The sequence below is a fragment of the Dysidea avara genome, chromosome 9 (genome assembly GCF_963678975.1).
Source record: "Dysidea avara chromosome 9, odDysAvar1.4, whole genome shotgun sequence".
NCBI lineage: Eukaryota > Metazoa > Porifera > Demospongiae > Dictyoceratida > Dysideidae > Dysidea > Dysidea avara.
Window position 1 is genome coordinate 6,150,550 of NC_089280.1, and position 22,760 is coordinate 6,173,309.

At 38.1% G+C, this 22,760-nt stretch overlaps 1 protein-coding gene and 1 long non-coding RNA gene across 4 annotated transcripts; both read left to right on the top strand.

Moving 5' to 3' along the window:
- Positions 1-4,098: 4,098 nt before the first annotated feature.
- LOC136266309 (uncharacterized) lies at positions 4,099-10,844 on the top strand. 3 transcript variants are annotated; one of them, XR_010706052.1, is made up of 10 exons: positions 4,099-4,185; positions 9,480-9,523; positions 9,578-9,741; positions 9,791-9,848; positions 9,900-10,074; positions 10,125-10,265; positions 10,316-10,414; positions 10,466-10,553; positions 10,607-10,676; positions 10,728-10,844. It is a non-coding gene; the product is annotated as an uncharacterized lncRNA (long non-coding RNA). The 3 variants fall into 3 exon arrangements; XR_010706050.1 differs by lacking the exon at positions 4,099-4,185 and adding an exon at positions 8,865-9,340; XR_010706051.1 differs by lacking the exon at positions 4,099-4,185 and adding an exon at positions 8,867-9,340 and having other exon boundaries at positions 9,791-9,844.
- Positions 10,845-18,585: 7,741 nt separating this feature from the next.
- LOC136266410 (uncharacterized) lies at positions 18,586-21,883 on the top strand. Its single transcript, XM_066061426.1, has 2 exons — positions 18,586-21,593; positions 21,734-21,883. Exons 1-2 carry the CDS (start codon positions 18,631-18,633, stop codon positions 21,801-21,803), a joined length of 3,033 nt encoding a protein of 1,010 aa, XP_065917498.1. The 5' UTR covers positions 18,586-18,630; the 3' UTR covers positions 21,804-21,883.
- Positions 21,884-22,760: the final 877 nt, after the last annotated feature.

A 22,760-nucleotide genomic window follows, 5' to 3' on the forward strand; every position in this document is an offset into this window, starting at 1 on the left:
AGCAGGTCTGATGTAGCACCAGCAATTACATTAATTTGTTTGGTAAGTGTTGAAAATTCTAGACACTTCAACAGTCAGTTAGACTATCATTAAGTTAATTCTATATTCTAGAACACTATTTTTCTATTTTTTTTACAAAGGCAGCTGCTACAGTTGTCTCAATTATAGTTATGCTACTGTTCCAGAAACTGTACAATCAACAGGGAAATAACAAACACCTGTGCACATGAAGAACAACACTACTAAAATATGCACAAATAAAATTTGTGACTGGGCCTGTGAAAATAGGTCATGTGGGCACAAACTACACCCTGTCACATAACGGGTTATATCTTGACGCTAGAATAGAATATAACCTGTATTATGAAGCCAAGTAAATGACTAATGATTGTTAATTATTTGGCTTAAGCATGATGATGAAAAAGTAATGAATCATTGAAGTTTTAAGTATGGGTGTGCCCAAGTGCCCTATTTTTGCAGGCTTAGTCACGTTTTATGAAAGCTGAATAGCCACATGTATCACTGACTGTTATTCTCATGTACTGTTGAAAACATCCTGCGTGAGTATTGTTGATACCTCAATCGGACCTAATCATTTCTTTATTAGCCATATTGAGCATTAATATTATTGTTAGCGATTATAAAGCAATAACAACAATCCCAATTATGTACTTAAACATTATCCACATCCCACATTCCTGTTGACTTAACCAACTCAATTAGACCACTACTACAGTTTCTGATCCTACACTGATTACATACACCAAATTGCATGTACATAGATGACTACTAAATACTTTACTAAACCTCTGCCAGTAAGTATAGGCTTTCCAATGAAGAATAATGGCATGCAATACTGAAAGTAAGGAATTCCACACAAAGCAAAGAAACATGCAAAGTCTGGAAAACATAGGTATGTAGGAATTTCTTTACATGCCATAAACAGTTTGCATGTCCTGGAAGGTGCTTATCTTCAGAAAGCACAAGAGTGGCACATCTATTATGGCTGCACCTACAGAATACCTTGTAATTATAATTTGCTATAAGAGCTTTTACACTGCAACAATTAATATGTAATAACAAAAGTAAACTACTGATATCAACTGCTTTTACAGCGCACACGTATACATGTAGTGACCTTTGAAGACTAAACTAGTAAACTTTGCTATGTAAAGAGCATCTGGCATACACAGGGTAGTGGCGTTTTGCCAATGGAAATGTGTATACAATAGATACATTATGGTAGGGTGTTTTCATCTGCAATAAATCTATTTGGCTTATGTGGTTTGTAATGTTACTATAGTTCACAGGTTGGGACGAATGCTCTCTACACTGTTTGCCATCCACTTCCTGCATGTGAATGGTACACACTTCACTAGTGTAGACATGATCCCAGTTTATTCTGCAAAACCAGCATAAGTGTATAGAGGGAAAACAGAATCAATACAACCTATATATGTAGCCATGTACATGTTGTCCTCACTGTACATTTCTAATAAGAAAATCCATATTAAGCAACCATTACTCACTTACTTGTGGATGCTGACTACTCCTTGAATGTCACGCAGGTCAGTCACTAGCACCACTAAGAACTTTACTTTGGTGTCAATAATACAACAAAATTACACACAAACACACACACACACACACACACACACACACACACACACACAAAGCACATAATGTAGCGCAAAGCAAAACAAAGCCTATGGCAGCTGTGAAAAACACAGCTATTACTGCCCAGCAAACCAGCAATGAGATGCTTGTGCACCACTCATGCTCTTCAGTCTCGTGCAGGCAAATCTTCCTGGAGCAGGAACAGTAACTCACAGGAGAACAGTCCAGGTCTCTCAGAGAGAAGTCGCAGAACCCAAAGTTTCACAACAACCCCAACACCGCTAAGGGAGACAAGGACATTTGGGAATTTGCTTCCCCAGTAAACACCAGGTACCCATTGATGATACAGTTGGGTAGGCTGCTTCCCTAGTTGACACCAGATCACCAGGTCCCCGTTATACAGCTGGGTAGGTTGGAAAAATACAAATAATGTTTCTTGCTGAAGGAAACATTGGCACAACCAGGCATCGAACCTAGAACCTTTCAATTATCAGGCCAATGCTCTAGCCACTTGCATGCTGCCTCAAATACACGCACACACGCACGCACACACACACACACACACACACACACACACAGACAACTTTGAAATAGCATAATAAATGTATGCACAATGTTGGGAGTAACGCGTTACTTATGTAATGAGTTACATAATGTTATTACTTTTGTATTAACTAAGTAATATAATGAAATACACTATAAAAACAGTTAATATAACTCAAGTTACTTTACTTACAAATGTAACCTTTTATCTAAGTAATATAGTTACTGTAATGAATCTAATATTATGTAATATTATTACTACAAGTAATGAAGTTATTAATCTCGTTAGTAATCCACTGAGTAATGCCAAGCCACAATGAAGTAATGAAGCCTACTGAATGAAGCTTATTCACCAGCTTTTTAATTATAACCAAGATTTGCACATTGTCCAACAATGCAATCATGTCACGTAATAAGGTGATAGTTTCACATGTGACAGCTTAAGGCTGTGAACACAAAGTAATATAATGTGTAATATTATTATAGTTACTTTATTTTATGGGTAATATGTAACTGTAACTAAATAGTTCAGTTGCAAGTAATATGTAATATGTAACTAGTTACTTTTACAAAGTAACTGTCCCAACACTGAGTATGCATTTGTAAATATTGCTTAGTACATATTATGTATACATGATACTGTTTGCTGCCTACAATATTTACATTGCACACCCCCATACTGTATACACACATGCACTACTAATACAAACATGATCACACAGAAGGTGATGGTCTATTATGAAATCCATAATTGTACAGTGAACCCTCTACTCTGACTTAAAGATACTTGTGAGGACCATTCTATAGGATAATATCCTTATTAGTGAGGTGTCCATTTACACTAATACAAATGAGACAGGTCTAATTATCTAGGTGTCTCATTGCTCAGTTATGCCAAGTTGGTGTTGTTGTTTACTTAACAAGAAACTTTACTCACATTGCTTCAGTTGTATAATGGAGATCTGGTGACCTGGTGTCAACTAGGGAAGCAGCCCACTAGCTGTAATGGGTACCCGGTATTAACTGGGGAAGTAAATACCCATTAAATTTGTCCTTGTCTTGCTTAGTGGTGTTGGAGGCATTGTGAAACTTCAGACTCCATGGCCTCTGTGTGTGCAGACTTGCAGACTTGAATAGTCCTCCTGTGGCTTACTAGTACTGCCCCAGGATATTTGAGACTCACGTTAGCGAGTGATGCACAGCATCCTAGTACTGGCTTGTTGGGCAGCAATAGCTGTTTCACACAGCCAACTTTGGGGACCCACTCAGTATCTATAACTTCCAGTCAACATGTGAAAATTAATCTGTATCTGCTGCTGAATTGGTATAGCTAATGGTACTTTCCAATAGAATGTACAGTAGGGACCCATGCACAGGGCCGCCCACAGGGGGGGGGGGGGGGCAACTGGGGCATTTTGCCCCGGGCCCCAGCCTGAAAGGGGACCCAGGAGGCCCCATGAAGGGCCCCCTGAATACCTGTTTAAAAGATCGATATACTCTAATAGAGCAGTCACAGTATTCTTCAGAGGAGCAGTGTAGCAAGCTTATAGATAAGGAGATATGGTTGGTGATGGGTAGTTATTGTCATTGCCAGCAGGTTGTGACCTTTTTTTTTTTTTTTTTGGTCTTCACCTTACAACTTGGGTCAAGGGCCCACTTTAACTCTTTGCCCTGGGCCCCTTAATTTCTCTGGGCGGCCCTGCCCATGCATGAGAATGTTTTCCCTCTAATAATTAATGTGTTTATTAGGCCATTAATTTGCATGTCTACTGTATGTAATGTGTTTATGAGTGTACAACTGGTACTCCCATAAATTGTACAGGAAATGATGAAATTGTACAGGAAACTGATAATCTAAGCACAATATTCTGCTTTAAATAGATCAGTGAGTAGACACTCCTAACTACTTCTGTTATTAGTTCAGTGTTGCTATGAGACTCTCTACTTGCTTGGAATTAATACATATATAAAGGCAAATTTACATTGTAACTTGTCGTCCTGCCAAGCCAAAGCCAAATCAATAAGGTATTGTGACCTGTAGATACACTGTAGTTGAGCAAATAATGTGAATGGATTGTGAGGGTCATTTAGTGTATAAAGTGGAAATGGCTTAGAAATTGTGGCTGATGTACGTATAGTGACAGAAGAAAACCAACTATCCCAACCCCAGAGGTTGGATACGATTTAAGCGCCCCTAAAATAAATTATTCGAAACTAGTTTTATTTTTTATTCGAAGAGGTTTATACATCGATCTCAGTCTAATTCGGTAAAGTATCATTGTTCTGATTATAGAATACGTACGTGACAATTCTGGAGAAGTTCTACACACCAAACCGCAACTTATTAATTTCACCCCAATCACCAAGCGCTTTTACAAAGGTTAGTAAGGGGGTTTCCGGACAGCTGCGTATTCCGGACACTTCGTTTATAATCCGCTACCGAAGGATGGAATTGAAACCAATCAGCCTATGGTTTGAGCACCAAAGTACCCTACTTGTGTGCTATAAAATACCAAAGTTTTATCTCAATAGCTTCAAGGATTACTGAGATTCGTCACGAATTGCTTGCGCATGTAGAATATTTTTGTGTAAAAACTTTCTATACGCGTGTTAACAGTAGATTGAGGGCATCGTTCATAATTCTAAGCGACCATATGCACCACAAATTGTCAATCACACTATACAGTGAACGGATATATGGTTTAGAGATAGTACAACTGGCCCATTACCTGCGTCGTGTCAACTTGAATGCGCAATTAGCACAACCAGCAGCCCGGAGAAGCCTGCAGCAACTGGGCCACATTGCTAAAGTATGCTATTTCTGTGTTCAGGTAAGGGCTGGTACAGATTTCCAGGCAGTAGATCAAACTTCACATCTTTGAAAGCGTTGTAAGACAACTGCAAGGTCAGGAGCAGCATAACGCAATTCTGCTAAAACAATCGCTGCCATAAACAAAGTAACCAGCCAAACAGAACGCTATCAGTCTCTGCTGGGCCACGGAACTCAGTGGAGTGCAGCAATTCCCATAGCAATGCCAGGCACGCCTACTTTTACTGGTGTCCGGAAACCCCAGCCACATAAATTTTTAGCATTTTCTCAAATTGCAAATTTAGACCATTATTTCTCCTAACACCCTACACTTTACTACTCACAATTTATACCACTGATAGCCTATTGCATTGGCTACAATTCGGCACCAAGCATGTTAGAATCCGTTCTTCTCTCGAGGAGAAATAAACAATTTTCTAGTACATGTACAAACTTAGTCCGGAAACACCCGCCCCTACCTTACATCACCTTGAAGCTATAAGATTTTTTTTTGGTACACTAGTAACACACGTACATACTGAAAACTACACCATACTACTTATTACCTAACTATATACCTATTACTAGCTACGTACTTAACTTAACCAATGTCAAAGTCAGGAAATTCGTCCTCAGCAGTAAGCGAATACTGGCGGAGTATCATTTTTGCATTGTACCTCCACAAAGTCACAGACAGTTGCTGGAGAAGTTGGCGCCTAGCAAACTTTCGAGGTAAACCGTTTCTAACAGTTGTTCTGTCAGTTATGGATCCTAAAATTGATAGGGCATATGGTGACCAAACACCAAAGGTCTCACATACAAGAGGGATAAAATCTCCTCCATTATCATTCACAATGTCCTGGTATCGAGTGTCCTTAGCTATCTCACCAACAACAGCAGCCACCCCAGCCTGAGAAGAAGCAGAAGATATGACAGCAGACTGAGTGGTACTTCTGACGGAGAGATCAAAATAGGCAGGACGACCAAGATGAAAATCAGGGTGGTATATGTTGCCAGGACGAGATTGGTCAGATGAAATGCCCTGCTCCCTAAGAACACCAGGGTGATCTTGGAGCAAGGCATGGTGTACAATAGAGACTAAAGCATTATGACGCTGGATCCTCAAGGGACCATGAGAGCACCCCAGCAGATGATCACCAAACTGGTCAATGACAGATAGACAAGTACAGAGTGGGAAAGAAGGGAACAAAGGAATGCCAAGCCACAAACGTAAAGCTATAGTAAAATCGTGAGGAGGAATAGCTAGACCCAAAGCAGGCCGTGGAAGTGCTTTAAGCCAACCACTGCTGGTGCCAGAAGAATGTGATAAAGCACGCAGACGTGCTTGATCACGAATAGTGGAACTGCTTACAAGCTGTTTAAAAAGTGAATCATCTAAAATGGTTTGAAGGTCAGTTTGAGATGAGTTATGCAACACAGAAACAGACATATCTTCAAAGAAAGCGAGAGAACAATCCTTCCCGGGTAATGGCATAAAAACATCAAAAGTTTCCACTAAACGTGACACTAAAATATGGGCAGAGTTACAGGACCCCACAAATGCAGGAGCAGCAGAACGCTCAGATTCACGTAGGCCCAAGCCTCTTAACCTAAATGGCAAGGTGGCTTGTGTCCAACTACTATCAGAAATTCCACAACACAAAATTCTACTAAGACATTCTCGCAACCTAAGGTCAAAATGTGAGGGAAAGGAGCCCAAAGAGGAAGATGGCACACAACGTAAAAGGTGAGTGACCTTGCAAATGCTAAGATAGCTCCTAAGCAGATGCAGCTCTACTTGAGGGTCCTTGAGGTCAACCAATTTATCCTGAATTGCAACTATTTTATCAAATTGAACAGACAAAAAGGCATCGTAAAACTGTGGAGGTTCCCAAATAGGAGATCCAAGAAGCTCCAAACCACTGTTCTTGGGGTTGATACGCTTGATGGCAGGATGGAAGTTAGGAAAAGAACTGTCACCAGAAGGCCAGTATAGTTCACACTTGGATAGGTTGATTTAAAGACCAAAACTGGGACCCGACTCAGTAAAATGTGAAAGTAATGCATGAAGATGAGATCTAGTACCTATAAATGTGCCATCATCTAAATACCACAGGTTAAGAAGACATGTTTCACTAAAAGAGATGGAATGAAGAAATTGCACCAACACCAAAGAAAAAAGTAAGGGACCAAGAGGATCTCCCTGTTGGACACCTGTGGAAGCAAGAATATGTCTGTGGTCAAACCTCAGCTCAGCAGGTTGACTGTAGCACCAATACACCCAGGGGGAAATCTCTGGAAACTCTTTACACACACCATCAAGAAAAGCTGAGCGATTACATTCATTAAATGCATTCTTCTTGTCTATTTTGAGTAGAGCCAGAGATTCGTCATTGCCAAATTGGGAAAGAGAATGACGGACAGCATGGATAGCTGCCTCAAGACCACCTGGGATACCAACACCCACTTGACCATAAGGTAGGAAAAAGTCAGAGAGAAAGGGACGAGCAAACTGACAGCACAGACGACTGGCAAGGCGACAAAGAATTTCACCAACTGCAATAGGGCAAACAACCCCATTCTTTTTCAGAAGAGCTGTTAAAGGGGCACCACACAACCAAGGGGCAAGCAATGGAGAAGCTTTTCCAGAAAGCAAAAAGTTCATCAGACGAGTGAGGGTGGTAAGGCAAAGTTCAGCAGAAGGTGCAGTATGGCCACTGACTGCATCAAGAAGGTGTTGTGCCCGTAAACCAGAGGCACCGGGACTGGTACCACGAGGAAAACCCTTCAAACATATATATTAGTACAGCAGATTCATCTACAACTAAAGAAGCAGTCTTGGGGGCCGAACAAGAAGGTGGATCAGAGACAGGATGTCGCTGAAGCAACTTTAATATTTAGATTTAAGATTAGGTACTGGGCAGTAAGCTCAGCTGGTTTGCCCAGGGGATGAAAACCCCAAATGGTAGTCTCGCGTGGCCAGACCGCTTTTTTCCGTATATTGGCATTTTTGACGCAGCAAATTATCACCTCATAGTAGTGTCTCACTGTTGATTTTTGCCATTTTGGCCTTTGCAGATGATTGTAAAGCCTTAAAAGCTGTTTAACAAGCTATCATGTCTTTAAAGGCAGCAATACGATAATTATTTTTAGAGGCGCTTAATACACACGAAAGTGCTGGGTGATAATTTCACAGCTAGTTTGACTGGTGACTGGTTTCGAGTGAATTTGTAACAATAAAATGTACATATTTTCATGAACTATAAATTGATCTTGTGCTGACATAAACTTTAGTATTATCTAAAAGAAGTAGCACAAGGGAAGGGGAGAGGGGGGCATTTTCCCCAAAAATGTCCCATCCTGGATCCGCCATTGCCCACAACTGCAGCAGGTGTGTAAGAATACTTCACTGTTTTACTGACGTCATAACGCCTCCTTTGCAGCCAATGTTATTCAGTTAGCGTCACCAAGGTCTGGGGATGGCTCAGAAGTAAACAGCTATTGGAGTTGCACCAGGCCCTTTTCCCTACCCAATACACAGAAAAAAGCGGTCTGGCCACGAGAGACTGCCCAAATGGTACATTCAAATACATGTAATGGTTGTAACACTGTGAAAAAAGAGGAAGATAAGATGGTATATCTAATGGCTTAAACTATACAAATAATCTCAGTATAGTCTTGCATTATACTAACTATCTTATAGTTTAGTATAAACCCCATCTTATATTATGGGAAACAGATTATACTTTAGTTTAATACACATTCTTTGTATGGCTTTGTTTACTTAACTAAATGTGATAACTTATTAGCTTCACCATCAGATCTCATTATTTTTAGCTTCACCATCTCATGTGACTTAAGATTTTTATTACTGTACCAAACAAAGTCATGATGATTTTACAATAAGTAGCTACACTTCTGTTAATAACAATAGCTAGCTAACTAGCTTCAGTTTGTTGTGATAATTTCATACGCACACATTTTCATATAGCAAAGCATATAATACCAGAAAAATTAATTATTCAATCTAAGAGTCATACAAATCTAGATTTTCTTGCACAGTTAGCACACCTGCAAAAGTTCGTAGTAATGCTTGTTTAAAATTGAAAGGGTCAGTGGTGTGCGCATGCGTATTAGATGCAATTAAGTCGCCATCTTTGTCGCTATTGTTGTATCAGAGGTTGTAAATGTTAGTGATATGACGGTGTATCTCGCGGAGAGAGTGTGCGCGATCGGCGCCATCGTCCAATGAGCCACGATGATAGTTATGGACCACAACTGTACATCCCTGCTGGCTGTAGCCAGTGGTGAAGTGGCACGGGCAAGTGGACAATTCCTTCGATGGCAGCAATAAAAAACAGCTCTAGATGAGTAAGTATTAGACTAAAATGATAGCTTGTACGATAGGTTTAGCCGTATTAAATTGTATATTGTATGACAATGGCCAGTAAATGATTCAACTTTGGTGTTGCTGTGTACGTATTACATATTTTATATCCTGTTATCTCAGCTTATGGCGGATAACGAGTGGACACAGTTCATCAGCCATCAACGGTAAGAGTATGCATGGCCGGTCTGCTCTTATGATTTTGTATATTATCTCTTCAGTGGTACAGCTTCTTGTCGAACCTCTTAGTTCTACAGGCTGTCAGTGTACAACATTTGCAGTGTTAGTTTCCTTCAATGGCAGCTGCTTCCTTTAAAGAATCTGGTAGCGACCACATGTGGACAGTTTTGTTCTTTTTTCACAGAGTTGTTCAACGTCATCTGCTGTAAGTGCATTAAGCCTGATTGTGTTTTTATTCATTTTCTTTTCAATAGGGTAGGAATTACAGACTTGGTCTCAGTTCTAGGAAATTCTTATTGCTAACATCTGTAAGTAAGTATACTGAGAGTGTCCAGTATACAATTTATATTTACCTTCGTTTAGGTTTGTGGAAACTGGTCTCATTTCTTCTGGGAACCGGTCTCATTTCTTCATACTTTTTATCAACAGCTGACGGCTGCTACCTCGTCTGGCACTGTAAATGAGTTGAGTGCTTTCAAGAACCTGTTCCATCTTGTTTGTCCTTATTTCACTGACCATGCTCGTATTGCTAACAAAAGTAAGTTCACTGAGAGTATGCAAATTATATTATATTTAGTCTTGTTTCAGTTGTACTTAGTGATTACAAGATTCTTGGACTTGGTTATCAGTGTATCAGATGCTTCTTGTGAGCTTACATAACACATTAGCCCAACAAAGTCACATACTAAGTGGCTATTTTATGTCTGGTTAGACTCACTGATAACAACTGTAAGTACACCAAATAATCCAGAATATGAATTATGTTTGCCTCCATTTAGGGTTGTGAGACCTGGTCTTATCAGACTTGTCTTAGTTGTACATGGATTGTCGGTCCCAGACTCGGCCTCAGTTTTAAAAGATTGTTACAAACTGTATACGTAAGTACAATGATTGTTCAGTATACACATTATATTTACCATCGTTAATAGAGTTGTGGGACCTAGCCGCCATTCTACATGGTAATACTAGGTTTCCAGACAAGGTCTCGGTTTTATGAGATTCTTATTGTTACAAACTGTAAGTCCAACGATTGTCCAGAATACACATTATATTTACCATCTTTGTATTAGAGCTGTGGGACAGTTCTACCAAGCCAACTAACAGATTGTCACAGAGTTCTACATAGTGATGATAATACAGGTAATTTGTAATGGAACTTGTGAATTGTATTTACTGTCGTACCTGCTGCAGTTGGATAAAGACTGATAAATGACGAAATTGATTTGATACTGTCGTGGCCAAGGAGACATTGATTTACTAGCTGTACCTATTGTGGTTTTAATATATTTACAGAATTTAATTCATTACAAATATAATTATAGAAATTATTTAATTAAGGTAGCCACAGATTACAGTAAAGTAAAAAAGTACAGTAGTATAGCAGCCAATATATGGTTGAAATAGGCTTAGTATAGTCTGATAATACACTGCACTATACTAGTGATTTAATCTCTAATATATGACTGTCTTAAATGTATTCAATAAGCTTGTTATAGTAAAGTCCTAATCTATTAATATATGCTGTACTATTTCATTCCAATACTAACATAATAAGTCTGTTATAGACCTTATTATTCTGAGCTTTTTTCACAGTGTAATGCTGTGGGGGGTGCATTGCCATATCAGGCAATGCATGACTTACAGTGTTGCAACTAATATGTTACACTTCAAAGTAGTTTTTTAAGCCTTTGAAGGTACTTTTTAAAGTAGTTTTAAGCTGCTAAATTCACTTTTTAAGTTAAATGCCTTTGACTTTTGAAGTTAAATGCCTTTGATGTGGTTGAGGGTGCATTTAATGTGGTCTAGTATTTGTCCAGGATCCTTTGTGGTGGTTAAATATATCATTATAGTTACTATATCATAGTTTCATATTAGCTCTTACTATAACACTAGTACTTACTATCTAAGGTTTTCAAAATGTATAAGAAACCTTATCACCAAGAGATAGTTTTGATTGTGGGATTCAGGTGGTCTCAATTGAGAGCTACAGGAGGCTCAATTGTATATAGGCCACAGGAGATCACTGAAGCCCACAATGTAAAGTGCATCTTGCTCATAGATTTCATATACATTTTACTACAGTATTCAATGCTAAGAAGCATTAAAGCTGTACAGTTTGTGGAATGCAGTAATGAGTTGTCAGCACACTTTGCAGTGTGACATCTGGATGTTGCACTACCAAGTGTGCCACATCACATTTGTAGCATAAAGAATTCCTTTGATCTGAGGTGTGAAAGTGTTACATACATAGCTACATAGCTACATACAATTTGATAACTAATTTAGGGTCCGCAATCCAAAAAATCAACTTTTACAAATCGATTCCCCTACCATTGTGAGATGTTCATTGTAGTATTCCATTGCTAGATCCACCATGAAACCGGAGGCACAATTGTTGTCTTCACAGAAATATCGATTTCAATATTTCGCGAGATGCAAAATAATTTTTTTTAATTTTGTGCTCCACACAAAGGACCGGATAAAACTTGCTACTTAGCTAGATATTATCTAGTAGTTAAAAAGTACGTACAGTAATAAGCAAATGATTCACTGGGTTACCGGCACAGGGTTGCTTTCTTTCAAAATCAGAAAACGAAACACGAACTTTTGAATTCAAACTTCCCTACCAGCCAAGACAAGAAAAGCCAACTCTTCCTCATAGTAATGTGATAAGGTTGGATGCATAGTCTGTTCAGTTATGCTTTTAGTCTGGAAAGGATCTGAGACTTCTCACCATCTGGGTGAAGAGCATCAAAATTTTCGATCATCATTCCACGGGATTCTCTTAATGGTGCCAAAGTCCCTTTCAGTACTTCTGATGCCACACTGGTCACCTAATTTTGTTTAGAATAATGATAAATGATAGTCCAAAAAGTTTGGTAGTAGTAGTGTTCTATACAGCGGTGGAGGAAGTAGTTGATATGAGGGGGGGCTCCGCTGGGCTGACCCAGACTTATTTCTATAGTTTGATAAGGTGAGACCAAAAAAAAAAAAAAAAAAAAAGGTCACAACCAACTGACAAGAGTTTTCCACCTCACCAGCTACTATTTCTAGCTGATAAACTACATAAAAATCCTTACTTAGCTCGCTACACACTGACTACTTTATTAGAGTGACTGCTCTATTAGAGTATCTCGATCTTTATCACGGTTTTCAGCCCCACTTCAAGAAAGATAATTTCGGTGTGATATCATTCTGAGGGGGGGCTTAGCCCCCCCTCAGCAGACCAAGGGGGGGCTTCAGCCCCCTAGCCCCCCCCCCCTTTCCGCCGCCTATGGTTCTATACCATATGCGTATTTTGTACCATACGCGTATGGTAGCTACATGCGTATACGCCTACGGTACAACCATACGCGTATGGTACGGAAAATCGTACCATCTGAGTATAGCTAACCTGCGTATAATATCATGCAGAATGGTTTTGCACTGCCGTACCTATTGACCAGGGGCGGATCCAGGGGGGGTGGGCTTTTGGGGCTGAAGCCCCCCCCTTCATTTTTAGGCTTTAGCTACTTGATCAATATGCTGAAGATCAGTTATAATGAAATTTTGTCTTAGAATAATTATATGATCACTATTAATACAAATACTCATAAAACCACCTTATAAACATCTTTCCAAGGTATAATCAGTGGATTTATGCTAAATTTTATGCAACAAGGACTTGGATCAGCATTGGAGGTGTACAAGATCGAGATACTCTAATAGAGCAGTCAGCTAACTACTCTAATAGAATATTTACTGGAAGCATATAGTTGGCTCTGTTATGGATTTTTCCAAATCTTTGCACCTATACATACAATGAAGTGCATTGGTCTGTTTAAAGGGCTTCATTCATCTACTTGTGTGGTTAATATGTATGGCAATACTTAATTCAGGTACACAATTTCCATTGAAAATGCTCTCAGATTCAATCTTGTATTGATCAAATTTCAAAATTTTCCACTTTCAACATTATTATTCTAACATGCACCTATTCAGTGTTGTGCAATTGTGAGAGGGGTGTATCATGTACTTGGTTGTCTGTGCCTACCCAAACTTTTCCATTAACAAAGTGCTTCAGAGAGCCATACCTATAATCTAAAGGCAGTATATAAAATATCTACAGGCAGAACATATTATGAATTTTATGCGGAAATGTCTCCAAATTGCAGTATTTTAGCATCTATTTTTCAAAAATTTCCTTGGGGGCATGCCCCCAGACCCCCCTAGTTCCAGCATGCTTTGCATGCTGGGAAGTGTGCAAAGCACACCTCTACCCAAGAGATTAGTACCTTGAGTTAGCCCCCCCTTTTATAAATCTTAGATCCGCCCCTGTAGCTATATATAAAGTAGCATACACAGTACCATTCATGTGAAGTTCTGCAGACAACATGAGATCATATACATAAGATTTAGGTACATCAGTATGGGACTATATAGTGGGAAATGCATGGGCATGGCAAGGATACTGAAAATGCATGCATGTGTGCTGAATAAATTTATAGTTACAGCTAAGCAGATTATTATGTTGTGTTCTAAGTTTACTCAGCTAGAAATGAAGATAGCCCATTGTAGCTAGGTGATGGCAAGGCTAGAAGACACTGAGAAAAAGCATAATACGCATATGGTACGTACCATACGCGTATGCCTATACCGTACGCGTATGGTACGGAAAATCGTACTGTACGCGTATGCCATACGCGTACAGTACAAAATATGCATATGGTATAGAACAGTAGCAGTTGGTGCATTTTTCTGTGATTTCGTGTGATGCAGTATACCACCAACTCACCAGGAGCTCCACCCAGCTCGAATCGAAAATGAAAGATTTTGTGCTTTTTGCGGTTTGTTTTTTATTATTATTATTATTATTGTTAACTTGATTGGTATAAGGAAGACAAAGTCTTATAAAAACCAATCTCAAGTACATCTAAATAAAATCAAACCGGCGGTCATATAAAAATACATCTAATTTAGTCTTAAAGATCAGTACATTAGGTGCAGATACAGTTTCATGGGGTAAGGTGTTCCAATCATTGACGATTCTCTGTGAAAAACTATGACCTCTAATAGCAGTGTTGAAGCGATTTTTGTAAAGTTTGAGTCCATTAGATCGGGTGGGGTTGGTATTAACAGTAAAAAAATAGTCTTTGTCCACAGATACTAAATTGTTCAGGATTTTGTAAGTCATAATCAGATCCATTCTGGTTCGACGGTAAAGTAAGCTGGGTAGATTAAGTTCTTGGAGTCTTTCAGAGTATGTCAAATTATAGAAGGAGGGTATAAGTTTTGTGGCTCTTCTTTGAACTGCTTCTAATTTACGGATGTTTTTCATAAGATGAGGGTTCCAGACAGTTGACGCATAGTCCAAAATTGGGCGAACAAGAGTAACGTATAATAATCTTATTGTGTTGGCATCCCTGGAGGCAAAGGTACGTTTAATAATTCCCAATACCCTGTTGGCTTTCATTACAATTTGATTAACATGAGATGTAAACTTCAAATGTTTTGGGATATTTTACAATATAATGGTGATGTAGGGTGATCTAGTAAAGATTTGAAGCTGCTGTGGAACGTGAGAGGTGAAGTCAAATTTGGAAGATTTATAGCTAGCTGCCTGCCGTGGTGCAGCATTTAGAGCGAGGCGTGGAAGCTGTGGATGAAACAATAATTGACAACCGCTGCTACCAAACATCCAGAGGCAAATTTTTCCATAGTTTTAGTCAATAAGTAATGATTGTTGTGGATGCAGAAGTGCTGGAAATGGCTAGAAAGCGCCACACGTTTCTTTAATGTTGCAGAAAATTTTGACGCTCGTCACCCAGATGGTGAGAAGTCTCAGATCTTTTCCAAACTAACAGCATAGACAGACTATGCACCCAACCGTATCGAAACACTATGAGGAAGAGTTGGCTTCTCTTTCCCTGGGTGGTATAGGGCAGTTTGAAATCAAGTTTTTTTCAAAGAAAGCAACCCTGTGCCGATCACTCGCCAGTAAATCATTTGCTTATTACTATGCTTACTTTTTAATTGCAACAACTCAGGATATAATCTCGCTAAGTGTGGAGCACAAAGTTTTAAATATAAAATTTGTATCCCGTGAGATACTAAAAATGATATTTCTGTGAAGACAACAATCGTGCCTCCCATCGGTTTCATGGTGGATCTAGCACAAGGGGGTGTCACTCCAATAAGCACTGTACTACGATCTGCGACCGCGGTAAAGCCGGTCAAGATCGATTTTCGATTTTGACCGTTGACTTTCATAGAATTTTTGTCTTGACCATGGACCTGGTTCCGTTTATTTTCGCTATATTTTCGTGCACTACTTACTCGCGAAGCTTTGACTGTGCTGGGAAAACAATTTGACCGTTGTTTTTCGTGAAAAATCGGCCTTGTTCATTGACCTTTAGCTTTGACCGCGGTCGCAGATCGTAGTACAGTGTATATTGGAGTGACACCCCCTTGTAGCAATGGGATACTACAATGGGCACACCAGCTGTGCTGACTGCCCAGTAATCATAAATAAATAAGTAAACATTCCACAATGGTAGAGGGATCGATTTGTAAAAGTTGATTTTTCGGATTGCGGACCCTACTGTATATAACTAATGCATTTGTCAATTTCGTGCCCCACCCCCCACCCTCGGGGGTGGTGGGAGAATACAGGGGATTTGACAAATCGTGGTGTGAAATTCCCCACTACTGAGGCAAAATCGGCTGTCAAATCCCCACTATGTCCCCCACCCCCTAGTAGGGGATTTGACAACACCTCAAGGATAAACACATATTTCATGCATGCGACTAATAATTAACACCTGTAGCTAGTAAAATTATAGTGAGTACGATTTAATTGTTTAGAAATGCAACTACCGAAAATCGGTCAGTGAATTTGAGAACTGTCAATAGCCCCAGGGGTGGGGACAAGAAGCAATATCAAATCCCCACTTGGGGTGTGGGGACGCCCCCGGGGTGGGGGGTGTGGGGAATATGCCACCCCAGTTTGGGATCCATATTGTAACACTGACATTTATAAGTTAGGAAAGGTGCAAAGAAGAGCTGCTCGATGGATTTTTATCAGATTACTCCAGAAATAGTGTTACGTCATTATCGTCCTCTCTTAGTATACCTACATTACAACAACGCTATCAGTCATCAAGATTAACACTATTCTATAAAATACACTACCAATCTCCATCCCCTCACATTATCAAAGAACTCAATTTTGTACCAGGCAACATCACCCCAATCATTTTATTCTGCCACAAGCAACCCTTAACACCTATAAATATAGTTTTTATCCTAGAACTGTTATGGACTGGAATGAGTTGCCAATTAATATAATAGAATCAAGAAACTTGGATGAATTTATTTACGTACTTAACCTTCACTACTGTAATTAGTTATCAAAATTGTATGTATGCATGACTGTATGCATTTGATTGTACCATTTGGGGTTTTCACCCCCTGGGCAAACCAGCTGAGCTGACTGCCCAGTGCCTAATCTTAAATCTTAAGTACGTAAATAAATTCATCCAAGTTTCTTGATTCTATTATATTAATTGGCAACTCATTCCAGTCTGTACATAAAGCATCCGAATATTTAATCAACCCCAGCCAACCCCATCGTTTTTCAAATTTGTATTGTGACTATTGAAGGTCACGTAAAATACCAAATAGCTACCATTAGCTTAAATATTTTGATGGGGGAAATTTTTGCTGATTTCGCGCTTTTCGGAATTATCAGCAAAAATTTAGCCTTGAAATATTTAGACCTCCATATAGTCTAATACATTTTGGGAGTGTTTGAAAATCCACGAAAATTTTATTTTTAGTCACAACATTGCTTAATTAACCTCGAAATATTTAGGTTATATAGTAAAACAATGCAATTAAGGGCAATGTACTTATGTGGCACTTAGAGTGCATCCAACCTCCTCTGATCGCAACCAAATTTATGCTTTGACTGAAATTATAAGGTGCAATACTAATATCTTATCCCAAATTTTAAGTATTAAAAAATCATAATTTTTTTTTCAGGAAAATGATTGACATTTGCACAATGTGGATATGTCTGGGTTTACAGTTTCATCTCATTATTAGTAGTGTGTCTAGTTTATCACCCAAAATGATAACAGTCATCAATGATACATATGAGTGGAACAGTTTTAATAGCACAGATCAGTCAAGTCTTTGTGTATGTCATATACAGTCTTTACCTCATTGTGAATGTTTTGAAGATGTGTTGAGTCAAATGCATAGTAACACCATCGTGAACATAACAATTCCTAACATTTCTCTATCATCAAATATCGAATCTAGAGACATTCATGACATCAAATTAATTGGTCATAACAATCCTGAAATTTCCTGCAACTATACTGGCACTTTACTATTTAATAATTGTAGCAATGTTGTCATTAGAAATATAAGCTGGAATAAATGTGGACGTCATTTTGTGGGAGGAGTATTTGGAAGAAATGATTTAATACCTCGGTTTAATTTACGGTTCCATTTTGTCACTAATGTAACAATCCAGAGGTGCTCATTCATAGAAACGTATGTTAAGATGTACGAAGTGTCTGGAACTGTTGATATCGACAAGGTTCACTTTTCAGGTGGAGTCAATCCAAATAAGTTTTCCATTGGAGGTCTGTTCATTGAATATTCCAAGCAAGTTAAGTCAACAGTCAGTGTCAATGATAGTATATTTGCTAATACAGCTCCAAATAGATTTGGTGGGCAACTGTTTGAGGTAAAAGCTATAAATTCTGCAAGCATTAGCTTGCTAGTTGCTAACACTATCTTTGCAAATAGTTCTAATTATTATATGTCAACAGTCTATTACAGAAGAGACCTGGTGTCTATATCTATGCAAACTTCACGGAATTTCTTATTTGCAAATGTTATTTTCACAAATGTGACATTTTACTTAAATACTTTCATTGATGGAAGTATATTGTCAATTAGTAATAAATATAACATTCATTTATCATCATGTTTGTTTCGTAACAACACTGCTTCAAATATAACATTCTTTAATGTTGAGAGTTTGCAATTACAAAGGTCAAGGTTTCAATACAACAATGGAAAGTCTGCTCTGGTTTCAGTCATGTACTCTAAATTGATAAGAGACATACGTAGTGATGATGAACTACCAGTTGTCTCTTTCAATAAGTTGATATTTACAAGAAATGTTGGTGGTCCATTTCTTTCAGTCAGTCGTTATATTAAAATAAAACTTCGACAATTGCAATTTTTTCAAAACGTGTTACAGTCTGGACATGGTCTAGTTGCAGTGTCTGACTACTATCATCTGAATGTTACTGTTTCAAATATGAAATTTAAGTTCAATCAAATCCTAACAAATGGAAGTACATTTTATTGCTCTAGTTCTGCAGTAGATATACCTAAGTCAACCAATCCTAGTGTCATATATGAAATTGGAGATCCAGTAACTCATATTTCTAGAAGGTACAGCCGTGCTAAAGAGTCAATCACTCCACCTACGCACAGATTATACCTTGTTAATACAATATTTGAACACAACAGAGGTGGTGGCCATGGAGCAAGTATATATATATCACATATATGTGAATACTGTCCTGTTTTTGGTTCTTATACAATTAAAAATAGTAAATTTAATAACATCAGTGATATCAATAGTGTTGTGTACCACGGTAGCTCTAATTATTCACGGTACACTACTAATGTAACAATTAAAGATTGTATGTTTACAAACAATGTTGGTACTGCACTCTACCTTGTGAATTCAAATTTAGTATTTGATAAGGGAGTTACCCTGTTTGAAAAGAATACCGCAGAACATGGCGGAGCACTATATCTTGATCTGAATTCAAAACTAACATTTGCCGCACAATGTGATGTCATTTTCAATAACAATCAAGCAATAAGATATGGAGGAGTAATGTACTGTAATGTATTGCCAAGTAATAACTGCTCCAGAAATGTTAACAACATTTTAGAAGTGATGAACAATACAAATATCCAGTTCAATGATAATGTAGCTGTAATAGGAGGAAGTTCAGTATTCTTCAGTGTGTCATCATCTTGTGATGGAGTGTTTCAATCTGAGTTGAATGTTACTAAACATGTGTTAGGTGAACAAATAGTCACTTCACCAGTAGAAATAAGACTAGACCCTCCTGCATATTTGCTAACTGATTATAGTGAAATGGAAGAAAATGGTGTTGATCCAGTAAATGATAGTGAAGTCAGAGGAAGTGGTGTCGATTTAGTTAATATTTTAGGATATCCTACATACACTATTAATGATATAATGCTTGGTCAAGATATTGCTATCCCAGTTTGTGTAGTTGATGAAAATGGAAAACCAGCTGGAGTAGTGTCATTCTCAGTGGTGCCAATTAGTGGAGATGATATCTATAATATAGAAGGAGATATTATATACTCGTTGAGCTGTATGTCATCACAGGGAATGAGTAACTTTCAAGTAACTGGCAAGGAACCAATAGTAGATACAAATCCCCCAACAATCGTAATACAGTTTCATTCCTTGTATGACACTGCCTATACATGGACACCAATTATAGTAACCTTGAGAATAGAACTATCACCTTGTCATTCTGGATTTCAGTATGATAATCAACTTGAAAAGTGTATTTGCTATGATAGAGATGACACCATTCAATGTTCTAGTAGTAGTGCTAAACTCAGAAGAGGCTATTGGTTTGGTGTTGTTGACAAAAAAGTTACTGTTGGTATTTGTCCAGTCAACTACTGCAATTTGAGGAATTGTGAGGGCACCACTACATTTTGTCCTCTACTGTCATCACCAGATGATCAATGTGGGGAACACAGGTCGGGAATAGTTTGTGGAGAGTGTGAAGATGGTTACACTTTGTCTTTTGATTCCATCGTTTGTGTTAACAATAGCAAATGTAGCATAGAGCAAACAGTTTTTGTCGTAACAATGACATTTCTATACTGGATAGCTAGTATCATACTGGTATTTACAATAATGTTCTTTAAAATTGGAATCTGGAACTTTTACGGTCTAACATTTTACTACAGTGTGGCAGATCTTTTATTGGGACAAGTCTTATGTTCTTCTGGCATTCTGTATAGGATTGTGACCATTGTGTCTAGCCTTGCCAGACTGACTCCACAATTTTTGGGAGAGCTCTGTTTTGTAAAAGGATTAAGTGGAATTGACCAACAGTTTATCCATTACATACACCCATTAGCTGTTCTGGTGATTTTATTACTCATCAGCATATCAGCAAAATTTTCTAGACGACTCTCACTATTTGTTAGTAGAGGAATCATCCATGTTATTTGTTTTCTGTTACTACTATCGTATACTTCAATAGCTTCAACTTCATTGCTACTAATGAGGCCATTAAGGTTTACAGGAGTGAGCAAAGTCTTTACCCACCTATCTCCTGATCTTGAGTACTTTAATGGACGTCATTTGGTGTATAGTTTAGTAGCCATTGTATGTGGACTAGTAATTGCAATTGGACTCCCCTTACTACTCCTATTGGAACCATTTCTGAACCATAAAATAAATTTCACAAGATTTAAGCCATTGCTTGACCAGTTTCAAGGATGCTATAAAGATAAGTATCGTTGCTATGCATCTTATTACATGATGTGTCGACTGGTGCTGCTCATCATAGTGAACATAAATGTTACCAATATTTTTACTAAGGCATATATACAACTTGTAGCACTAGTAATAATGGCATTAATACATCTCATAGTAAGACCATATGCTAGTAAAGTTTTAAACATAGTTGACGGATTAGTTCTGGCAACCATGATTTTGATTACAGCACTGCAACCATTTGAAGCTGGAAATGGGTCTACCATTAACACTGTAAATGGATTAGCTTTCACTCTGTTATTACTGCCACTGTTCATTGTCTTAATCCTGATCGCAACATTTATTAAACAACCAATAACATCTTGTTTGTGTACTGTGAAAAACAAAAATGATGACAGCATACAGGAGAATACCACAATACCTAATATGGAGTACCAGGTGACCATTGACCAGGCTTTAAGAGAACGTACACGTTCAACTATTATGTAAGTATTATACATAATAACCAGAATATTCATATAAATATGTATACTGTATGTACATGCTGGTAGTCATATCATGTGCTCTTGTTGCAGTTATGTCTTATTAGAACAATTTACTATGCAAACTGTATTTATATTTTTAGAGATGAATTAGATCGTGAACCAAGTCCAGTCTGCTTTCGAGAATCTCTACTGGAATTAGGCATAAACTGACCATGCAAGCAAACCTACGAAAAATTGAAAGTAATTTGTTGTATATATAATCACTTTAAAGCAGTCTGTTGATTTATGTAGTAATCCATATATTTTTTACAAATATTTAATATAATAAACTAGTTTATGTACTTTGTACTTTAATAATCCATTTATGGATTAACGTGGTAGACACCATAGTATCTATAGACTTTGATAGCAATGACTGGACGCACACACAAGATGCTGCATAGACAATGACATATACAATTCCTGATCAGCATAATAATGTTAGTCGAGCATGTGTACCATCTACCTGTGCTACAAATTAATAATACGTATTTATGATGACATTATATATAGCTGCACACTAGAAGAAGCATGCAGTGGGTGCCTGAGTGTGCTTTCATAGCAAATAACGTACAAGAAGAAAGACCCACCAAGATACTATGCAAGATCTTCTAAGGGGGGAGAGTGCTGCTATAGTCTTGAAGAAAGTACAACGCGGTTCTTGACATGATGAAGAACATGACACATCAACATATACAACAGATCTAGATCCCATAATTTAATTGCTGTAAGGCTTCTTTAATATAATTATGGAGATGCTGACAAAACTTGAGAAGAGAAACTTGGAGCTCGAGAGTGGATGATGATCTATGGAATACTGGTTTATATAGTGGTAATGAACATGGGGAAAGTATCACTGTATAGTTTTTTGCCTAAAAACTGGATAAATTTTTGCTGTAGGCCCGTGAAACAAAATAACATGATGTTATGAGCAAAATGGAAAATTTCATGAAGTACACTTACTGTTTCCTTTTCATCTGATACTTACTAAAATACCTATACTCATTGCAAATAAAACTACCAGAGGGCTGTTTTGAATTGAAGGATGCTTTTCAAGGTGGTTTATAGGTGTGCATTCTATTAAGATTTTCCCAAAAAAAAATAGCGATCTCTATTGCAAACCCACTA